This window comes from Phyllobates terribilis, unplaced genomic scaffold (genome assembly GCF_046119375.1).
Source record: "Phyllobates terribilis strain yellow unplaced genomic scaffold, ASM4611937v1 Scaffold_2__4_contigs__length_985480577, whole genome shotgun sequence".
NCBI classification, from domain to species: domain Eukaryota; kingdom Metazoa; phylum Chordata; class Amphibia; order Anura; family Dendrobatidae; genus Phyllobates; species Phyllobates terribilis.
In genome coordinates this window covers 139,335,064-139,358,773 of record NW_027362762.1, presented here as the reverse complement: position 1 = coordinate 139,358,773, position 23,710 = coordinate 139,335,064, and the positions used below count along the sequence as shown (strand labels likewise).

Genomic DNA, 23,710 nt, shown 5'->3' with positions numbered 1-23,710 from the left:
AGTGAATAGCTGAAAAATAAAGGCAAGACAATGGGAATTTATGAAATAGATAAGACTGTCAACTCAATCTCAGATGTTATATAAATCTGCCTAATTATACGTCATGCCCGAAAAAAAATGTGACTCCACTCCAGGTAACACAGAGGGAGGTTTACATTATGCCAGGCTAAACTGTTATTTAACATGTATAACCAGGGGTGGAACCAGTAGTCTTCTCCACCTCTTAGTCAACTTGTCACCTGCACAAATATATAAGCTGACAACCTACTTTTACATTCACACAACTGCAAGGACAACAAATCCTACAACGTTTCAACTATACTTCAAACTTCTTCATAATGAAGAGAGAACTTTGTTCATGGGCCTTTTACAGAGCCGTATTTGCTGAATTTCTAGCTACAATGATCTTTGTATTTTTTGGACTGGGCTCTGCTCTGAGATGGCCAGCTGCTCTTCCAACGGTGCTACAGATCTCGCTGGCCTTTGGTTTGGTGATAGGTACAATGGTCCAGACAGTGGGACATGTTAGTGGAGCTCATATAAATCCAGCAGTCTCATTTGCCTTTGTTCTTGGATCCCAGATTTCAATATGGAGAGGCGTTTTTTACATCATTGCCCAGCTTCTGGGAGCATTGGCTGGTGCTGGTATTCTATATGGCGTGGTCCCACCAGCTATCCGAGGAAACATGGCAATTAACACAGTAAGTATTTTATTATTTCCTATACGCAAATTGTCTCAGATGATGGATACAATGGGGTACACTAATATATACAATGTTGTGTACTTATAGTTAAGTGCAAAATGAGGGAAGGCTACAATAAAAAATGCAGAAGCATGTAAAATATAACCAAAGTCTACAAAAAACAATGGAACGCTAGAAGGATCCATCACTATTACTTAATTGATAATAGAACTAACTGTATTATAAGAGAGTTCCTAATAAACAGAAATGCACTGACCTATCGTAATCTTGTCCATTTCACACTTTATCAGTGATCTCTGTGATTTTTATGGGAATTTTTTTGGTCTGCTTTATTTGCTCAGCCTTTATGAGGAACATCATGTTTGTGATAGTTATTTGGAAAAATAATTTACTTATTACTAAAGTGATAATGTTTAATGACATATATATTTCTCAAGTCAAGATCAAAATGCATTAATGCGTTGTGGTGCTTTAAGTTTAAGTCCACCACATTTTATAGTAGAGAATTGAAGTTTAGATGTTTTTTCTGATCTTATTTTATTTATCTTCTCTACCTAAAAACCTTGTAAGTTTACCGTGTATGCGACGAATATCCATCATTTGCTATCAAATTGCTAATAATCCACCGAGTTAAGATACATTAATGTAGTAACATTACATGCAATCCTAAAGAAAACATACAGCTAACTCGTCATGATATTCGAGTGAGTCATGACAGATCCGCTGTATTGACAGATGCATGCAGCTTGGCTACATTTCTGTATGATTTACATAGCACCCACGTGGACTCACAAGTAATCTGAGATATATACATATGACTATATATATATATATATATATATATATATATATATATTTTGACAAGTACATACATTGCAGTATGTTAAGGGTTGACCATACATGGTCTACATCACTAGCCCTTGGTAATTGTAATTGTATCCCCCAATCCATACATTTATCTTACAATTTGCTAGATCTCATACAATTTCTTTACTGAGCATGATGATAAAATAGTATATTGATAGTATTCACGGTGTTCTTCTACTGTATTATGACAAGTTTTCGGTACAGGCTTAACCCCTTCATGACCTTTGACGTATATTTACGTCAAAGATCGTGACCTTGACTTTGATGCAGTTTCCGACACTGAGCCTTCATCTCTCCCCGCTCTTCATGGCTGATTAAATCAGTTAAAGTGCCTTTAACAGCAACGAGTGAACCCGCCTGGTGGCTGTTAACCTGTTACATTCCGCTGTGAACCACTAACACCTGGGTTTAACACACACCGGCCGGAAGTGTGTCACAAATCCCCCCCCCATCTGCGCCACTGTCGGGTGATCAGGGGGCGCCGATGGGTTGTCATGACAGAGTCTACAATAAAAATATCATATTTACCACAACATGGTATCAGTAAAACATCAGCTTAGTGCACAAAAATAAGCCCTCACCCATCCCGAGATCCTGAAAAATGAAAACATTACGGGTCTGGGAAAATGGCGACATAAGCAAGAAGAAAAATTTTCTTTCAAATATTGGAAATTTTTTACCACTTAAATAATAAAAAAAAACCTGTACATGTTTGGTATCTGCATACTCGTACTGACCTGGGGAATCATATTGCCAGGTCAGTTTTACCATATAGTGAACATGGTAAATGAAAAAAACAAAATAGTTGTGGAATTGCACATTTTTGGATTTTTTTCCCCATTTTCCACTAAATTATAAAGTAAAATCAATGGTTTCATTGAAAAGTACAGTCTTGCAAAAAATAAGCTTGGCTGTATGGACAGAAAAATAAAAAAGTTATGGCTCTTGGAGGAAAAAAACGAAAGCCCAAAAATGGAAAATTGCAAGGTTATGAAGGGGTTAATACATAATCCAGATAAGTTATTTAATTGCATTGATGCCATACTGTCCTACATCTGTAAAAATCTGGGTATGCTTTAGCATTATAGAGAGAATCTCTGGATGAAAGATATTGGTTTTCCTACCAGTCCATCTCCCACCCCTTTTACCAAACTGTTACTAAATTTAAAAAAATGATCGGAAGGGCTGGTGGCATGTATCAGATCATACAGTGGGTAGTTGTGAGTGACAATGGTAGACCTAATGATTTCTCTTATAAAAATTATTTATTATGGGGTGGGAAAAAGAGATACCATTTAAGATGAAGACCATATTTAGATTTTTTAACTCCCTTTAAAATCCACTCTGCAGATATTTTATATTTTACACTACTCATGGATGGATACCAGTAGTTGTGTAAGTATCATAATCCTAAAAGCAAACTCTTAATAGGTCTAACCAGTGTGAAAGGACATTTGAATATTATAATGTACAAAAAATAAAATGTAGAGACCAAAGATTTATTTAGCAATTTGTACTCGGACTAAAATCCCAGACCTTGGACATATCATTTTTTAAAAGGAAAATATAAATTATAGCTTCATCCCTTGCTTTTGGTAATAGCCACCTTAAAAGTGTTGAATTCCGAAACAGCAGAGGACAACTTCTGGAGGAAATTTGGGTGATTAATAGACTTGGTGAGAACTGATTGACAGGACCCGTGGATGCCGGGAAGTAGAATATTAGAGGTGGTTCTCTGGGCTCCCATTCGATGGGTATAAATTACTGAAGTGGCTACCGAACTGGGTCCTGCGAATTGATTTTCACCAACTCAAGTGGCTAATCATAGAGCGTACGTCCATTTTGGAAATGCATTTAAAAACAATATCTAAGTTTTTATGAATAGTATTCCATAACATATCTTTAGACATTTTCCTTAAAAGTTAATCAACATGTAGAAAAAGTAAACGAATAGTCAGCTCACCCACTTTAGAAGTTCTATGCACGTAAGCCAGCAATGCCTCAGGAGAGGAATCCAAAAGAGAAAAAATCCAGCGTTCCAAACTTCTTTAAAAATCCTTTTAATGAATAATCATATTAAAAATGAAAGTAAACAGCTTTCAAGAGACAAATGTGAATGAACACTGGGAGAGTGCACTATAAACAAACGCGTTTCGGAAAGAATTCCATATTAATTTTTCTCTTTTTAATTAACATGTAGTATGATACCATCAGCTACCCAAAATGTCTGTTTTTTGATAATTATTTCCTGCTTATATGACAGATTATTCATGTTATTAAATCACAAGCATAACCAACACAACTTGATTATGCTATAAGCAGAGACTTATGTCCCTAGTGCCATATACAGGGTGGGCCAATTATATGGATACACCTAAATTAAATGGGAATGGTTGGTGATATCAACTTCCTGTTTGTGGCACATTAGTATAGGGGAGGGGGAAAACTTTTCCAGATGGGCGGTGACCATGGTGGCCATTTTGAAGTCGGCCATTTTGGATCCAACTTTATTTTTTTCAATGGGAAAAGGGTCATGTGACACATCAAACTTCTCGAGAATTTGATAAGAAAAGCAATGGTGTGCTTGGTTTTAACGTACTGTAACTTTATTCTTTCATTAGTTTTTTACAAGTTTATGACCACTTATAAAATGTGTTCAAAGTGCTGCCCATTGTGCTGGATTGTCAATGCAACCCTCTTCTCCCACTCTTGACACACTGATAGCAACACTGCAGAAGAAATGCTAGCACAGGCTTCCAGTATCCGTTGTTTCAGATGCTGCACATCTCGTATCTTGATGGTATGGTTGTTATGATCTGCAACATGTACTAAGGAAAGATAAGGGAAAACTGTCCCTACAGTAAAACTAAGCTGAATCCCTATGATGTAGTGGGCTGCCTGTTCCTAGCGAACAGACCCGCCTTAGTCCTATTCCGCTAGTCTGAATGAAGACCTATAGCATAAGGGGAGGGGTCCCTAAAAGAACTAAGGACTGGGACAAAAATGGGACACCTCCTAAACAGAGAAGTTGTTGCAGAACACAAAGAGACAAACAGACAAAAAAGTACTAGAGGTCCCAGAAGGACCAAGCGGACTGACAGAGAAAGGCACAGCAGCACCTGGCTAGAGAAACAGTCAAACACTGAAGTCCAGCACAGCCAAAAAGGCGGAGCTGGAATATTAAGGCAGATGGTCACGTGTCCGCAAAACACAAGATGGAAAAAACAAACAGGAGGGTTCTAACAATGGTGTGGTATATGGTGTACAAAGATAGTGGGGCCATTCTTCATCAATGGAAACCTCAATGTCACTGGATATCTGAAATTGCTACATGATGATGTGTTTCCCTCTTTATGCACTGAAGATGGCACGTTCCCTGAGTTTTTCCAACAAGATGGTGCACCACCACATTATGGGTGTCAGGTCCGAGCATTCCTACATGAACAGATTCCTGGAAAGTTGATTGGTCGTCGTGGGCCAGTTGAATGGCCACCAAGGTCTCCCGATCTGACCCCCTTAGACTTTTATCTTTGGGGTCATCTGAAGGCAATTGTCTATGCTGTGAAGATACAAAATGTGAAGCATCTGAAACAATTAATACTAGAAGCCTGTGCTAGCATTTCTTCTGCGGTGTTGCTATCAGTGTGTCATGAGTGAGAGAAGAGGGTTGCATTGACAATCCAACACAATGGGCAGTACTTTAAACACATTTTAAAAGTGGTCATAAACTTGTAAAAAACTCATGAAAGAATAAAGTTACGTTAAAACTAAGCACACCATTGTTTTTCTTATGAAATTCTCAATAAGTATGATGTGTCACATGACCCTCTTACCATTAAAAAAATAAAGTTTGATCCAAAATGGCCAACTTCAAAATGGCCGCCATGGTCACCACCCATCTGGAAAAGTTTTCCCCCTCCCATATACTAATGTGTCACAATCAGGAAGTTGATATCACCAACCATTCCCATTTCATTTAGGTGTATCCATATAAATGGCCCACCCTGTACTTCTATGTCTAATAGTCACACACACTATTTCTCTGGATATACTAACAATGTCTTAATCTTACAGCTCAGTAACAACACAACGGCAGGACTTGGTGTTGTCGTTGAGATAATTCTTACTTTTCAACTGGTTTTGTGCATCTTTGCATGTACAGACAGTCGCCGAACTGATCTTGTAGGGTCTCCAGCTATATCTATTGGTCTTTCGGTTGCATTGGGTCACCTTGTTGGGGTAAGTAGTATTGCATTTATATAAGTATTCTCATAGCATACTATGCTGTTAGACATCCATACAGTTGTCATTTATGTACTTATTTGCATGCTTTATGAGTTGCTATTGAAATATTACTCTAGTAATAAAAATATTTGATTATACTTAAAGGATTCCCTCAGTTCTATGAATTTGAAGAGTTGATGAGAAGGTTTATTATTTGCAGTATTAGAGAGCTAAGCCTTGTCAGTTCCAGTCAATCTTATTATTGGGAGTTTAATTTAGGGAGTTTATTTTAAAGGCAACCTGTCACTATGCAATTCATATTTCTTAGAGATTTCTTAGAACAAGTATTTTATGCATTTAAAGCGGTGTTTATTCTGGGCTTAGAAGTCCAGTGGGAGGTCCAGCGATTGACAGCTAACTCTACGCACTCATACATGGAAGGCTGACCATCACTGATTAGGACTGCCTACTGGACTCCTAAGTCCAGTATGTGCCGAGGTTGAAAGCAATAAACTATAATAAATGAAATTACAAACATATATAACTAATAATTTATTTATTTTACAAGAAATTATTTGTTATATCCATTTTTTCAGCTTCTCCAGCTCTGTAACATGCAGCTTGCAGATTGAGCTGCATTTTCAAAGTTTTGGTTCCCCTTAAAAGGAGAATAGATGTTAAGTTTAATACATTAACTGAGTATTAGATAGTGGAAGGAACAGAAAATCTAAGAAGAATATTGTTAGCCAAGCCAGTTTTACAGTACAGGAGCATAGAGGCACATAAACGTACCTGCCTAGGCACACTGTATAGATTTTTATTACTTTTATATAACAGGATACACCCTATATTAGAAACCTACCATTGTTACACATAATTAAAAGAACAGACACTGTTTTAGTCATCTCAGTGCTTATATATTAGTGCTAAGATCTGTATGATATCAGTTTGCTACAAATTGGAAGTCCCTGCTTATGTTTTAAATTCATTATATCATTCTATTTCCATAATAAAAATTGTATATTTTATTTAATCTATAACATATGTGCCTTCTTATCCTGAGACTGAGCATCTCGGGTAGTGTTGTTGTCTATTAACCCGAAGGTTACCTTCTTGACATATTGTGTTTAATAATTAATAGAACAGCCTGAAATTAATTTTGGTCCATTCTCCCAGATTGTCCTGGCTGCAATTTTGGCCACTCCAGTAGATCGTTGTGTTACAGTGTGCTTCCCCTGTTGACAGTTCAGGCTTTTTTGCTAAAATTAAGATGGTATTGGTAATATTTTACTCAAATAGTCAACTCTGGTTACAGTCCAGTAGAGCTACTAGAAGTAAAGAAAAGATGCTCCTAAGATAGCTGAAGCTGCCATCAGTGGGGCATCTGCTTTCCTTTCCAGGTCTCATCATGATCAGAATTTAAAAAAAATAAAAATAAATACCGGTAACTAGCATGCACATAAAACAATGAGATAACTTGCCACTTTCTGCTGTTTAATTGCAATACTATCTTGAAACCTTTAGATATACTTCACGGGTTGCTCAATGAATCCTGCCCGCTCCTTTGCTCCAGCAGTCATTGTGAGAAACTTTCGCAATCAATGGGTAAGCATATTTAAAAATCTTTAAATAACATATTCTTACTCCTAGAAAGATAGATACCATTAGATAGATGTATAGATAGTCAGAAGCCACTCCATGTTTCACGTGAAAAAACATAGATCCTTTATTGACCCATATCTATAGTTGTGTAACATTTTACTTCCAGCTAGAACCATTTTCAAGCTGAATCAGTAAGCTAAATTTAGATATAGTCCAGAAAAACTGCCAGCAATCCAAACTCACAAAGTAAAAATATATCCTTTGTTGACCCATTTCCATTGTTTCAGTTCTACCTGGAACCCTTTTTAAAGCACCACTCCAGCATTTTTTATTTCACCTCTGGAGCGGTGGAACTAATCTAAGTTACCTGTACTTAATCTCATACTTAGCAGTCACCGTCTTCTTGTGTTATCGGCACAGATTCGGTGGGACTTCAGCAGATTGTGATCTGCTTACCAGTGTTTGCTGGGTGATCCGGAAGTCACCACTCATTGTAAGTCTATGAGAGGCAGAAAAAGGCCAGAACAAGGATCTCATAGACTTACAGTGGGAGCTTGTGACCGTTACCTCTGATTTAAGGTCAGTCAAAAGTTGCGGTCACAAGATGGCGGCATGGGACCAGAACAAGGCTGGAAAGAGCAGAAGACGGCGGCTGGTGAGCATAATCAGGGACCTTACATTAGTAGCACCACTCCAGGGCAGAAATAAGAAAAACACTGGAGTAGTGCTTTAATATAGATAGATATAGATAGATAGATAGATAGATAGATAGATAGATAGATAGATCATCTGTTATGTCATTTGTCATATCTCATACATACAATTTTATTTGCTTGACTTTGTCTACTTTATATTGTAGGTCTTCTGGGTTGGGCCATTAGCAGGAGGTATCATAGCCTCTTTAGTGTACAATTATGTACTTTACCCAAACATAAGACCCGCCAGGGAGAAGCTAGCCATACTTTTGGGGACTTATGATCCAACAGATGACTGGAACGAGGAGCCTGAACAGCACAAGAGACGCTCTCTGGAATGTCCTGACCGTGTAAATAAGCGGTTCTCTATGTAACCAGAATGGATGAACTTAGAATAGCCATTGGACATTGTCTATAAATATCAAAGCCGGCACTAAGGTGCCGATCAAAAGGCTCTTGATATTTGGAATTCCAAAGCTTCTTCTGTGGTTCTGCTACGCCAAAACAAAGAAGTTTGGTACTTTTATCAAAGATTTTGTCATTTCTGAAAAACAAAGCTTTATTTATTGATTAGATGTAGTTTTAATATCAGTAAGTGTTATCCAGATTTTACCAGGTTGATTCAAAATGATACAGATCAAATGTAGGCATGTAAACGACAGTAAGCATGGCTGCCATAATGGTATAAGCCAAATCAGAACTTCTGACACTTACATAATGGTACCAGAAGCTTGTGGTGACAATGAAGAAGCATTGAGTATAATCTTGCATCTCTTAATAACAGAGGTGTTAGCTGCTAAGCTTGAAGTAGAACCACTGCATAAAACTGTATCCCGGCCCACAACCTAATGATATTACATGTGTGATGCCATCACACTTTATTTTTTACATGGTGGATAGCTCCATCTGACATAACGGTGGCATCATAAACTATAAGGCCTATGGGTTCCTGAAATAGATGGACATCTGCAAAACTTGTTTTTTTTCACATACACCAGAGATGTTTTTTTAGCATTTTTTTAGCTACTTTTTGTATAACTTGGGGTAAACATTAACATTATCTTCCTCAAGCCCTCTATGCATGCTGGTCAAGGCAGAATGGCTTGTTGGACACCTCATGGATTCCAGCACTTAGGGTGTCTTCCCCAACAGATCCCCATTACCACATACCTAGAAATTAACATATGGGTATAGATATGAATAATGGTATGAATTTTTAGAAATCTAAAATTTCTTTAATGTGGTTCAGAACAATATATCTATATCTATATATATATATATATATATATATATATATATATATATATATATATATATATATATATATTAATATCTTATTATTGTTTTTTTTTTATCTAATATGTCCGCAATTCTGCTTTTATAAATTTGTTAATATATCTTTATAGTGGCCTGCACTCACTTTTTCTAAAACAGATCTCCAAACATATTGTACAGATATAAACTATATGGACAAAATTGTGGGGACGCACGTCTTAATGGTTGAGTTCAGGTCTTTGATTCAGTGCCATTGCCATAGTTGTGTAATTGTTAGCCCCTCACTGTGCCGTCTGTCATTACTAACAATTGTGACAGAATGGTTCATTCTAATGAGCTCAGTGATACCAGCGCGGTCCTGTAATAGGACATCACCAGTGTAACAAGTCAGTTCATGACATTTCTTCCCTCCTAAATATTTCACCATCACCTATGAGTTTTATTAATGAAAACTGGAACCGTTTAGGAACCACAGTGTAACGGGTCTGGGAGGCGGAACCTCTGAGCTACTATACAAGGGGGCGGTCCTTGTAAGGGAGCGGGTGGCGACCAGGCAGGCAGTCACAGCAGGTGACCGGGACAGTCTCTAGAAGAACGGGCAGGAGGTCACGGCAAGTGACCGGGGCAGTCTCTGGATGAACGGGCAGATGGTCACGGCAAGTGACCGGGGCAGTCTCTGGGTGAACGGGCAGATGGTCACGGCAAGTGACCGGGGCAGTCTCTGGGTGAACGGGCAGATGGTCACGGCAAGTGACCGGGGCAGTCTCTGGGTAAAGGGTTGGTACGACCTGTGGCGGCTGATGGTAGACGTGAGCTCCCAGGTGAGCAGGCGAGAGTCTCTGGATAAACGGGTGGTCACAGCATGTGACGACGGAGCCTCCAGGAAGACCAACAGACAGGCGGCAGATGAGCGCTCCCAGGTGAGCGGGCAGAAGTCTCTGGACAGGCGGGTGGTCACAGCACGTGACGGCAGAGCCTCCAGGTAGGCTAGCAGACAGGCAGCAGATGAGCGCTCCCAGGTGAGCGGGCAGGAGTCACTGGACAGGCAGGTGGTCACAGCACGTGACGGCAGAGCCTCCAGGTAGGCTAGCAGGCAGGTAGCAGATGTGCGCTCCCAGGTTTGCGGGCAAGCTGGTCCATAGACAGACTGACAAGAGTTGGAAGGCAGACCGTCGGACCTCAGGCAAGCAGGCAGGTAGTTGATGTGCGCTCCCAGGTGAGCGGGCAAGCTGGTCCTTAGACAGATTGACAGGAGTAGTAAGGCAGACCGTCGGACCTCAGGCTAGCAGGCAGGTAGCAGAATATCAGGCAGGAATAAGACAGCAAGCTGGCAGGAATCTGGCAGGTATCTGGCAGGTAACTGGCAACGGGACCTGAGGGCTGAAGCAGAGTAGTGAACAGTGCAACAACATTGCTCGGGCACCTCCATTTTGGAGGAGGTGCCTTATATATGGTGAAGTCCTCCGGCCATTGGCCGGGGACTCCTTAGGACGGCGCGCGCGGCCCCTTTAAGAGGGAGGGAGAGAGCGCGCGCGCGCGCCCTAAGCACAGTGGCCGGGAAGGAGCGCGCGCTGCCAGCAGAGCGGGAGGAGGACGCCGGGCACGGAGCAGAGAGGTGAGGGGAACAGCGTCCCTGCCTAGCAGAGGGCAGGGACGCCGGCGCTACACACAGTACATTGGTTGCAAAGTGGCTGAACACGTAAAGTTACAGAGTCGAGGAGCCGAGCGCTCAGGCACATAGTGGGCAAAAGTCATCAACTGTTTGCTGACTCAATAACTGCAAAGATACAAACCTACTCTGGTATGAACTTCATCACAAGAACTGTACACTAGGAGCTCCATGGCATAGGTTTCCATAGCTGAGCAGTGGTATGCAGCCTTACATCACCAAGCATGATTTAGAGCATTGGATGGAGTGGTATAAGGCCATTGCCACTGGACTCTGGAGAAGTGGAAACGTGTTACATTTACTGCCGAATCACACTTCTATCTGATGAGTCTGGGTTTTACGAATGCCAGGAGAATGTTACCTGCCTGACTGCATTGTGCCAGAGTGGTTTTTCAGAGGTTGGCCTAGGCCTCTTTGTTCCAGTGATGGAAAATTTTAATGTTTCAGCATACAAGACATTTTGCACAATTCTATGCCTCCAACTTTGCTGGATCAGTTTGGAAAAGACCCCTTTCTGTTCCAGCATGAATGTGCCGCAGTGCACAAAGCAATGTCCATAAAGACACGGTTGGGGGAGTTTGGTGTGGAAGAACATGAACGGCCCTCACAGAACCCTGACCTCAACCCCATTGAATATCTATGGGATGAACTAGAATAGCGATTGCGAGCCAGGACCTTTAGTCCAACATAGGTGTCTGATATCACAAATGCTCTTCTGGATGAATGGGCAAAAATTCCCACAGACAATCTCCAAAATCTTGTAGAAAGCCTTCCCAAAAGAGTGGAACCAGCTCCATATTAAGGTCTATGAATTTAAGGTGGGATGTCATAAAAGCTCCTGTAGGTGTAAAGTGTAAGTATCCCAATACTTTTGTCCATATTGATAAAGTAAATCTTTCTGGCCACCTGCAACTAGCCCTAAAGGGAGCTTACTGTATGCTATGTTTTTACTCAATATTAACCCCTTTGTGCACCTGACTTAAAGGGGTATTCCTATCTCCAAAATCCTATACCAATATGTAGAAGATGTAATAATAATAATAATAGCAAATACCTCCAATTAAAAATGTAGTATAGTTTTTCTGATTCACTATGTCTCTTTCCTCATGTACAGGCATTGCAGGACCTTAGGTATCCATGGTTACGACCATTGATATTGTGACAGTTAGTTAGCTAGTTGCTAGTGGTCACAACCTTGGATACCTAAGGTCCTGCAATGCCTGCACATGAGGAAAGACAAATAGCGAATCAGAAATACTATACTATATTTCTAATTGGAGTTATTTGCTAATACTATTATTATTACACCTGATAAATATTGGGAAAGGATCTTGGAGATGGGAAAACCACTTTAACTCTACATCACAGTCAGGGTCTGCATGTATGAAACGGACTCAGAAGCTGAGTCTGATCCTGAAAGGGCAGATGTTGGCTGTAATATACAACCAGCATCTGTTTGTAACAGCAGCGATCGGAGCTCGCCTGGATTGTTACTTTTTAACTATTTAAATGTCTTTGTCAATCACTGACAGCAGCATTTAAATAGCGAGATCGCCGGTGCATTTGCTCACCAGCTCCCACTGGCCCCCAGCGATGTGATCATTATGTACCAATGGGTTACCTTCTGAAAGCCCTTGTCACCATCATGACGGGTCTCCTCTGAAGCTTCAAAGGAGAGCACAATTTATACCATATACTGCAATTTTGTGTTACTGCAATATATAGTATAAGCAATCAATCGCAAGTTCAAATTCCGTATGCTGACCGAAAAATAAAGTAATAGATACTTATGTTTTAAAAAAATGCAAAAATTTAAATCACCACCTCCTTTCCCTAGTTTTAGGGCTCGCTCACACTGCAGTACAACACGGCCGAGTGATATCCTATGTCATCCGAGTGCAGTCCTACGTACTCACACAGAGTCATTGGAGAAGATGGAGAAAATAAAGTTCTCCATCTTCTCCTCACCTGTGCTGAGATTCTCTCGGATCACACTATGCTGACACTGATCAGACTCTGACAGAGATGGAGCCGAGTGTCATTAGCGTAATCGGCCCAATTCTCTTGCATGAGAGAATATACGACTGTGTGAGCGAACATTTAAAATAAAGAAATGAAAAAAAACAAAACATATATGGTATTCCTGTGTCTAAAAAACTCTGATCTATCAAAATAGAAATTTATTTAAAAGACACAGTGAACTCCGAAAAGATTATAAAATTCAAAATGACAAATTTGTGATTTTTCAGTTATTGCTGCTCCCACCAAAAAATGGAATAGCAAATTTCAATATGTCGTGTGTACTAGTATCATTAAAAATGTCAGCTCAGCACACAGAAAAATAAGCCCCAATCTGCTCCATTGAAGGAGAAAATAAAGTTATGAGTCTTAAAAAATGGCAATTTTTATTCAGATTTTTTTTTTCATCTTTAGGACCAGTGCAGACGACCGTGTATTCTCTCATACAAATCGGATCCAACCAATCTCTGATCAGAGTGTGATCCGATTCTATCAGATGAGGACAAGATGGAGAAAAACATCTCTCTATCTTCTCCATTTTTTCAGTCCGTGAAAATTGGATCTCACTCAGATGTCATCCGAGTGCAGTCCCATGGTTTCCACGGATTTATTTACTTGCATGGCCGAGTGCGATCCGAAAATCAGATCAAAGTCGGGCATGCAGCATTTTTTTCCTCGGACAGGTGCATTGTTTTCTCAATTTTTCCCGACTTTCAATTTTTTTCCCGTTTTCCAGTATATGCTATAATAAAATGAATGGTGTCATTCAAAATGATAACTTGGCCCACAAAAAAGGCCCTCATTCAGCTATATCAATGGAAAAATAAAAAACAAAAATAATTAAAAGAGTAGAGTTCTCCCTTGTGGCAGCTGCAGGCGGCCAGACATTTATCTCTTACCTCTGTGCCAGAGCAGAGGACTTGGAAGTCGGTATTAGAAAAATTAAACTTTAGTTGCAACGAATTAAAATATATCAGGAGATTTACTGGCATAGTTTTGTTTTTTCTTAAAAGCAACTTGGTATTAAAAAGGTAAATATTTACTTTAAGTATCATAATATTATAATAATATTCTATTTATTTTATTACTATATAGTAATTATGACTATAGTTATAATAGCTTAGTGGTTGCACACATTAATTTAAGTATACATGATGCCTGGTTAAAATCCCATTTCCAGATCCGTATGATTTCAAGCAGGGTCTAAACATCAAGAAATAGATTGTAAGTAGTGATGAGTGAGCGTGCTTGTTTAGCCCTTTAACCGAGCATGCTCGGGTGCTTACTGAGTATCTTTGGCGCTCTCATATATTATGTTCGAGTCCCTGTGTCTGCATGATTTACATCTGTTAGCCTCAACACATGCAGGGATTGCCTATTTGTTAGGGAATACTCACATGTGTTGAGGCTGTCTTACAGCTGTAAATCATGCAGCGGCAGGGACTAGAACATAATATACGAGCACGCCGAAGATACTCGATAAGCACCCGAGCATGCTCGGTTAAAGGGTTAAATGAGCACGCTCGCTCATCACCAATTGTAAGCTCTGGTGTACAATGAATACAGGTAACACTGAGGAATATTGCCCTGTACGTGTTAAATAAGCTTGGCAATTTGCATACAGTGTTAAACAGAACTAAAAGGATATTAATGATTTATGTGGATATGATTTGTTGTTAATGATTATAAAAGTTTCTGCTCAATACGTGTGCCCCGGTAGATGATTTTAAGAATGAAAGACTTCGGGATATAAGATGATGCATGGTCCGTCTTCATGATAGCACAAAAATGTCAGGAACTCAATATACTGTATCTGGTATTCAGTGTTCAGTTAGATTTTTTATTTGTAGAGATTTCAGCTCACCACGGAGATACATTAATGAGTAACCGTCATTTTAATTTTTATTGAATAAATCAATAGTGCACGTGAAAATAAGAAACTTTGTAATATATCTTATCGGAGAAATCTGCTTCTTTCTTCTCCTGGACTTATTTTTCACTCTCAATTCTTGGGTAATATAGGAGATGACTGTTGGTGTTTTTAAAACTCTATGGAGATCTTGACAGACACAGATATTCTGCTGCAAATTCACTTGACATGCCAGTTAGTTTTCCATAGGACTTTATGAGAATTACCGTAACTGTTATTCCCCGTGCTTACGGGAGACAGATTTTACCTGTGAATTGAGAATTTTGAGAATAAAAGATCAGTCCAAGAAGATTTTTTTGTTTGTTTTTTTTAAAGATATATTACAAAGTTTCTTATTTTCACATGCACTTTGATCTATAAAAAAAAACATTAAAATGACGTTTACTCTTTAAAGGGAATCTGTCAGCAGGTTTTTGTTATGTAATCTGGAGACAGCATGCTGTAGGGGTTAAGACACAAATTTCAGCAATGCCTCTCTTATCAAGGTCATTGTTGATTTTAATTGCAATGATTGCTGTAGCATCAGGAGCTTATCATTTCTGGACACAGCAGCTTGTGAACCCAAGTTATACACGCCTTCTTCTGTGATAAGCAGCTCACTTTCTATAGACATTGTATATACAGAGCCTGGTGTGGGAGGGGTTAGCTTTCTCAGCTCTGCTGCATTCTACATCTAAGAACTCTTTGTCAGAACCACTGTATCCAATAATCTAAGTGATACATCGTTGAATTCAGGGTCTCTTTTCCTACATTAGGCTGCTCTTAGGTGAGATAGCAAAAACTTGCTGACAGATTCCCTTTTCCTTTTGAAGTATCATCTCCCTCATATCACACCATATTTTCACTGTTATAACTGCATTTATGTTGACTGTGAGGTTAAACAATGTACGATATTAAACTTTTTATTGGTTTACCATACTTTGTGCACTTTTTAATTCTAAAAAAATAAACTATCACCCAAGATATTTTATATTCGGTGTAGTCCCAATGTTAGGGAGAAAAATCTGATTGTTTAAAGCCTATAGTCTGATACTGAGATTTGTATATCATTAAGACATGACTTTCAGTGATAATGCCTCAAGGCATTTACATATATAGTCAAGCTGGGAATACTTAGTTACTTATCCATAGTCAAGATGTGCCCAGTTAAAGTCATAACTAATGATAAATGGGTTTCTCAGCAAGAAGCCCCCTTGGAGCTTTATACCCTATTGTAAAATAAAATGTAATATTTTAAAATGAGGACAATAGCTCAAATTTGAATATTTAAAGGGATTGTCCATAATTAAAAAAAAAGTCTCATTACAGAAGCAGGTCAACCTTATTCACTAGAACAGTTTTTGGTAGAATACCATCCACATGCCTATAAACCAAAGTGGTGATGTTTCTATAAAAATCGAAGACCCTTTATTTCTAATCACTGATTATTTTACTTATGAAAAATGTGTTTAAGATTTTAATTTTGACCATACATGAATATATATTTTGGTCATTATTTATGTATAAATATGTAAATTGAAGGCAGTCTATTGATGGGTCTGAGATACTTCTACACATTACCTCAATTGTATAGTTGTGTCTATAGGTCTGTCCATGTTTGGTTTAATTCATTCTCTAAAAGTTAATGAGGCTTCTACAAGAACTTTATTATTTTAAATCCAATGCACAAAATATTAATTTATTAAAATTGATAAAAAAAACAAGAAAATATACACTTTATCAATAGCACCCAACCCACTAGTGACCTGCACAACCTCCTGCTTTGATTCCTTTACAGCCAATGCAAGAAATTTCTAGCCTGGCAGTCGTACATAAGCAAATATCATTTCTTAGAAGCAGATGGATGTTTTATTTATGAGTGTAAAGATATAAATCACATCCCTAATTTTATAATGAGAGTTGCTGCATGCGTTAAAGAAGGATATACATTGCTAAACATCTGTTGTGGAGATACCTGTGCCAGAAGGATTAGTGCAAAGCCTATTGGCATATGTAGCAGCTGGATAATAGTAAGAAACCTTTAATGGACAGTAAATAAGCCAGCGCTAGTGTGTCAGAATCCATATTGGCCCCCAATGCACATTATTATGCCAGAACTATTATAATATGAACCACAAACTTCTAGTTTTTATATATTTTTTTATATTTGAATAAAATATTGTATTACTTTATCTGTTTTCATTTTTACAGCTGGTAGTGGTATCGGTAGTAGTTATATCAGTGATGGGCTGGCACTAATTTGTTAGCAGTGGCAGAAATGTACAGTATTAATACAGCAGAGATTGCAGAAGTAACTAATAGTGATTATAGTAGAATAAAAATGGGTTAATAATTTGGTTAAAGGGAATCTGTCAGCAGGTTTTTGCTATGAAAATATCAGGAGATAGAGGCTGAAACACTGAATTCAGTGATGTGTCACTTATCAGGCTGTGTGCTATTGCTTACTTACAATGATGGTTTTATCACTAGGACATTATCTTGGCTGGGACTAGCTGCCACCTGCCAAGTAGTCTGACCACGCCCCCTCTTGTGATAAGCAGCTCACTGTCAATAAACATTGTATATACAGAGCCTGGTGTGGGAGGAGTTAGCTTTGTCAGCTCTGCTGCATGATACATCTAAGAACTCTGTGTCACAACTGCTTCACCCAGAAAACTAAGTGATACATCGCTGGAATCAGGGTCTCTTTTTACTACATTATGCTGCTCTCAGATGAGATAGCAAAAACCTGCTGACAGATTCCCTTTAAGGACTCTAATTTCTCACAAAACAACAATATTGTGACATGCTACCAAAATCCTTCATTTACTGCAATTCTCATCACAACCATTGCATTTATGCATGTAGCATAGTCAGGTCATGATAGAATATCTTAAAAATGCTTTAGTTTTTTTATTTAAAAAAAGTGGTAATCTCATGCTATACATCTTAGTATATGTTGAACCAGGAGCAGATGTAAGGAAGGACTAATCTGTTATTTTAGTGGTAGTATTAATAATACCAGTAGTTGTAGTATATGGTAGTAATAGTGATTGTAACGGAAGTATAGTGGTAATAATATTGGTAGTTTTATGCGTAGTAGGAGCAATAATAAATGTAATAATGGTTGCTCTAGTCCTAGCAGCATTGGTATCAGTAAAGATAGTAGTAATGGTAGTAAGGCTGTGTGCACATGTTGCGCTTTTGCTGCATTTTTTTCAGGATTTCCTGATGCCAGCAAAGTGATTGAGATTCATGAAGTCTCATGCACACGCTGCTTATTTGTGACTTCAGATTTGGCGCAGATTTAAATCCGCAGCATGTCAATTCTTTCAGCGTTTTTGCTGATGATTTCACCCATACGGGTGAACGGGGAAAAAATCTGCACTAAAAACGCAAATAGAAAATGCACATTTTTGTCGTTGCGTTCTTCCTGCCAAGAGATGCAGAAATGGTGCAGAATTTTCGGCACCAAATATTTAACATGTGTACGTACCCTAATAATGATTGTAGCAATGGCAGTATTAGTAATCGTAACAGAGGTAGTTATGAATGTTGGTAGTAGTAAAGGTACTAGTAGTGATCATAGTAATGTCATTAGTAATGGTTTCACCAGAGATCATTTTCTCCCTGCTTGATCTGAATATTCTCAGTATGTATTGTAATTTATAGTTGGTGAATGAATCAGAGAAGTGTCAGTAATATTAGGAAAGGCATTGTATGGAAAAATACAAATCCAAGTTGAAATGAACCCTGTTGAGCAATGACTATTATTCATCCACTATTAGATTCTAATTCAGGATTTATAATTAAAGGATTAGTATATTTGTCTTATACTTGGTGTGTATATTTCAGACTTTTCTGCAACTTTCACGCCTATAATCGATTGTTGAACATCCATCTGTCTAGGGCAGCAGAGTGTTATGCATCTTCAAACCAGAAGTCGAACATCGTACTGTAGCTGAGAAGACGCACATCTGGAATACTACTCTTCCTGATTCACTTAAAATTCTATACAGTGCAAGCAGAAAATGCTATATGGCATGTTCACTTTCTTCATCTTGAGTTACACCTGTCACAGTCTGCAAACTGTAAATGCATCCAATGTACTTATCGGGTTTATAAAACATTTTGTAAAACTGTATTTATCCAGGTTTACATCTTTTTTCCATTACTTTATGAGATGACTAAAAAATATTAAAAATAAAAAAATAAATCATTAAAATAGTGCACACAATAAAAAGAACTAAGAAGTCTCCCACATACATTTAAAGGGCTAAAACTGGATATACTGCCTATGATTTTATAATATGAGTGAAATATCTAAACTGTCACCTATAATCTTTCTATTTCAAATATAAATGGGCGGATGAAAGCGAGATCCTTCCTATGGAGCCCTTGGAGCAGTCGGCAATATAATTGTGTGTTGTAGGGTTCACACCCTGTTCTTCATTATACATAATAAATGCATAGGATCAGAACTGCCGTTTCACACTCTGCAGTTAATGTTATTAACAGTATCAAATTAGGGTCAGAATTGTTCCAACATGTATTTCCAAAACCTGTTGTGCAAAAATGTTATGATATATAGTCTCTTACCTTGAACCAAGAGAGAAAAGTTATAATTCTCACAGTGAATATAAAGTGGTATTTTCTAATATGAAAAATCCATTCTCAACTTTGTAGGAACAGACATTTGGAAACTTAGGCCGGGGTTGCAGGAGCATTGATTTTCTCATGAAAGAGAATCTGCTCAATTACACTAATGACACTCAGCTCAAACTCTGTCAGAGTATCAGTTTAATGTGATCCGGTTATCTCGCATGAGAGAATTGCAGGACAGGTACGAAGATGGAGAACTTAATTTCTCCATCTTCTCCATTGTCTGTATCTATGTGTGGCACCCCAGGGGTCTGGTTGCCACAGTAATAGAAATATTATGTCTGAGAGCAAGTGGGAGGTTTCTCTGGTCAGGAGCCCTAAGCATGCAACACTGCCCGCCCAGACCTGGGAGGGGAGGAATCTGCCCTTATAAACTGGGTCTGGGGCGGGATTAGGTGAGACAGAGTCTGAGAGTCAGAGCCTGGAGAGGTAAAGCAAGAACTAGGAGCTCTGTAGGAGCAGGAGCGAGTGCCAGAGGCTGGAAGCTAGAAAGCTCGCCTTGGCTGAAGACACTAAACCCGGACACGGAGTCCGAGGCTGTGGGGACATCCAGGTCCAGCAGCAGAATCCAACCGGCAGGGGATTCCATGTCCTCTGGCCATAGAAGCCCGGAGGCACGGTCACAAGCAAGGGACCAGCACCGCCATCGTGAAGCGGAGGCTAACGGAAGGCCCCAAGTCACTGGCCATACGGGTGAGCACCACACGGTATACTCAGGGACGTGGGCTACTTCTACCCGCATAGAGCAAGGTAGCCAGGAAAGAGTGCAGATAGTAGGGGAGGCCTACAACTCCACCTGGCTAGGGGAGATCCTACTTGCTTACAGACTTACCAGGCCCCTACTGCTAACCAGTACTCCCGGGAGGGTCTGCGTTATTCCATCAGTAAAGACCCTGAACTGCACCACACGTCTCTGTGTTTCATCGCCGCACCAGCACCATCACTACTGGGACGCTCACACCATCACTCCCATCATCCACACTAGCTGCCCTGAGGCAATACTTCTCCCGTGGGGAGTTATCCCATACTTGGCTGCGCATACAACATCAGCCTCAGCGGTCTGCAGCGCGGCGGCGGTCCCCACTGACCGCAATCCACGAGTGGCGTAGTCGGACATTTGTCACATTACTAATACTGCCACTGGTTTGACCGCCCTGGGCACGGACCGGGTCACAGCCACGGAGGACTACAACCCCCAGCGATCCGGCTCCGGGTATCCCCTGCACAGCACAGGCCCAGTAGGTGCGTCATATGTAAATCAGACTGTGCTCAGATGACATGCACCCATAAACTTGAATAGGTGCGCATGCTCTGATTTACGAGGCTACTCGCAGCATGCTGCAATTTTTTTCTCATGCCAAATCGGCATGAGAAAAAAATAGTAGATCTGCAATGCCCCATAGTATAACATTTGTCCAAGTGCTGTCCAATAAAACATCAGATAGCATTAGTCTGAGTTATTTGCTTGTGTGAGCACAGTGCTTTGTGGTTACACTACTATACTGAGGCACAAGGCTTAGTGATTACTCCACTTGACAATGGCTTTGAAGTAGAGATCAGCATATCATTTGAAATTAGAATTCTCCTGCATCCCTGTCATTTCCCCAAAAATTTGATTTGCATCGAATAATTTCATGCCACTCACATTACTGCAAAATCTCTTATTGCCCGGAAAATATATATACAACACTCTGAGACCTCCTAGGTGTGTAATTGATCTATTTTGAACTCTGCAATGGAAGTATTAGTGATGGCCAAGTGGCTTAATCTATCCGTCTAAGGGAAAATAGATGATAACCGGTGGTAACCAGCAGTGTATTTAACTACACACTGCAGTTTCAGGCTACTTAAATTGTATAAACGGTTCAAAAGTTATCCCTTTTGGAGGGCAGAAGCATGCCTTGCTGGTGTTTATGTAAAGGCAGTGCAAATGAAAGGAGCCATTGCTTTTTCACATGGAGAATACAAAAATGATCCCTGTTTGGGGAGTATCAAGAGCTTTGTTCTTTCTAAATGAAATAGTGATTTCACAAGCTGTCAAAAAATTATCCCTTTATTTAGGAAGACAAAACAGATGTAGTGTTTTGAATGTGAAGTAGTAATGGCTTCTCAACTAGAAGTGAAAAAAATATCCCTGTTTTGGCATCTGCAACAGGTTTGCTATTCACAGAATGCTTAAGCAATTACAAATACTTTTTATCAAGCCTTTCAAAAATTATCCTCTTTTTTTTTCTGGAAACAAAACAAGAGTACTACTTTGAATGTGAAGAAAGTGAAGAAGAAATGGCTTGTTACCAAGTCTTTGCAAAAAGCATCCCTATTTTAGGAGTTGTTTTATGATTCTGTACTCTCAGAAGAGTACGTTTCATATTAGAGGCACAGTATATCACTATAAAACATAGTGGACAGGCAGAGAAGAAATGTGTGACTGGCGCAGCTGTGCAGTGACTGTGGCATCAGCAGAAGCTGGACAGTAGTAATTTAAGAGAGGGTAGGCAGTGCGATGTCTAGCAGTGAAGGCCAGCAACAGCAGCCCTGGCAATAACAGAGCGGCAATGCGGTATAACACTATAAATCACATTGGACAGCCAGAAGGTGTGTGGCTGGCATGTCTGTGCAGTAGTGGTGGCAGAAGCCACATGGAGGAGGATTAGGATGGGGGCAGGCAAGGAGATGTATAGAATTGTAATTCCATAAATAGCAGCTCTGGCATCAGCAGTATGGTTTAGAACTATAAAACATAGTGGGCAGCCAGGAGATCTGCGGCTGGCATGGCTCAGCAATTAAGAGGCAGCAGAAACTGCATTGTAGAGAAATAGGATGGAAAAAAATCAAGGAGATATGTTGTAGTGTAAGGCCAGCAATGTAAGCCATGTTAGCAACAGTATGGTCTAGCATTATAAAACACACTGGGCAGCTAAGAGAGGGTGTCTGGCATGGCTTTACAATGGCAGTGACAGCAGCAGAAGCAGCATGGTAGTGAATTAGGATGGGCCAGGCAAGGAGATGTATGACAGTGTAGTGCCAGAAACTTCTGCCCTGGCAGTAACAGTATGGTCTATCACTACATAAAGTGGGCAGCCAGGAAAAGTGTGGCTGGCATGACTGTGCAATGGCAGTAGCATCAGCAGAAGTCACACGGTAAAGAATTCAGATGGGTCAGGCAAGGAGATGTGTGGCAGTGTAGTGACAGCAATGGCAGCCTTGGCAGCAGAACTACAATAGAGATGACATTATTGACAGGGAGTAGATGCCCAGCTGAACGTGGCTCATCAGCCCTGGCGGCAGCATTCTAGTGTAGAAGACAGACAATGGACAGTCGGGCAGGTAGATGATCGATTTAATAATTTACATCAGTTGTAGGTGAATAAAAGTTGCCATTAAGCCATTCCTGATTTATTTACAGTAGTTTGCTAGGTTATGTTTTTATGCTATGTTTTCACGCTTGTCGTAGTTAATCTGCTCCGCTGCTGCCTGACAAACTACCGATCATGCTGAATACTCTCTCTGACATTACCCTGGAGGCTGGACATGACAAAATTGGGCCAGTTCTTGCCACTCGTCCAATCTGTTGACCCAAAAGTCCATGGGATTGGGACTCAGGCTATCTGCCACAATCTAGGTACGACTAAACCTGGCTGTTCTGTTGGTGCGCTTGCTGAAGTGCTTTCTGCTGTTCAATGGCAGATAAAACAAATCATCCATCATGCAGAAATAGTTAGTGTTTCAACTCTCCTGTTTTACTGCACGGTCCAGAAGCCAGCATAAGTAAATCCAAAAAAATTTTGACCAGCAGAAGGGCTTATAATAAAATCCATAGATTTATTGTTGAATTCTTTGTACAAAAATCACATAGTGAAAGAAACACAGGTTACACGTTTCTGGCCCTCAGGCCCTTAGTCTCTACCAACTCTTTTATTCTTGTACAAAGAATTCAACAATAAATCTATGGATTTTATTATAAGCCCTTCTGCTGGTCAAAAATTTTTTGGACTTACTATATCATCCATCATGTTAAATAAACTGTAGGTATAGCTGCTGCTCCCTTGACTATTTGTTGAAACCCTAACACTGCCACTGGTGG

At 39.6% G+C, this 23,710-nt stretch overlaps 1 protein-coding gene across 1 annotated transcript; it reads left to right on the top strand.

Moving 5' to 3' along the window:
* The first annotated feature begins 211 nt into the window (after positions 1-211).
* Positions 212-19,044, top strand: LOC141197773 (aquaporin-5-like). The gene is made up of 5 exons (XM_073662864.1): positions 212-701; positions 5,646-5,810; positions 7,320-7,400; positions 8,257-8,442; positions 18,874-19,044. The coding sequence occupies exons 1-5, from the start codon at positions 339-341 to the stop codon at positions 19,027-19,029; spliced, it is 951 nt and encodes a 316-aa protein (XP_073518965.1). The 5' UTR covers positions 212-338; the 3' UTR covers positions 19,030-19,044.
* Positions 19,045-23,710: the final 4,666 nt, after the last annotated feature.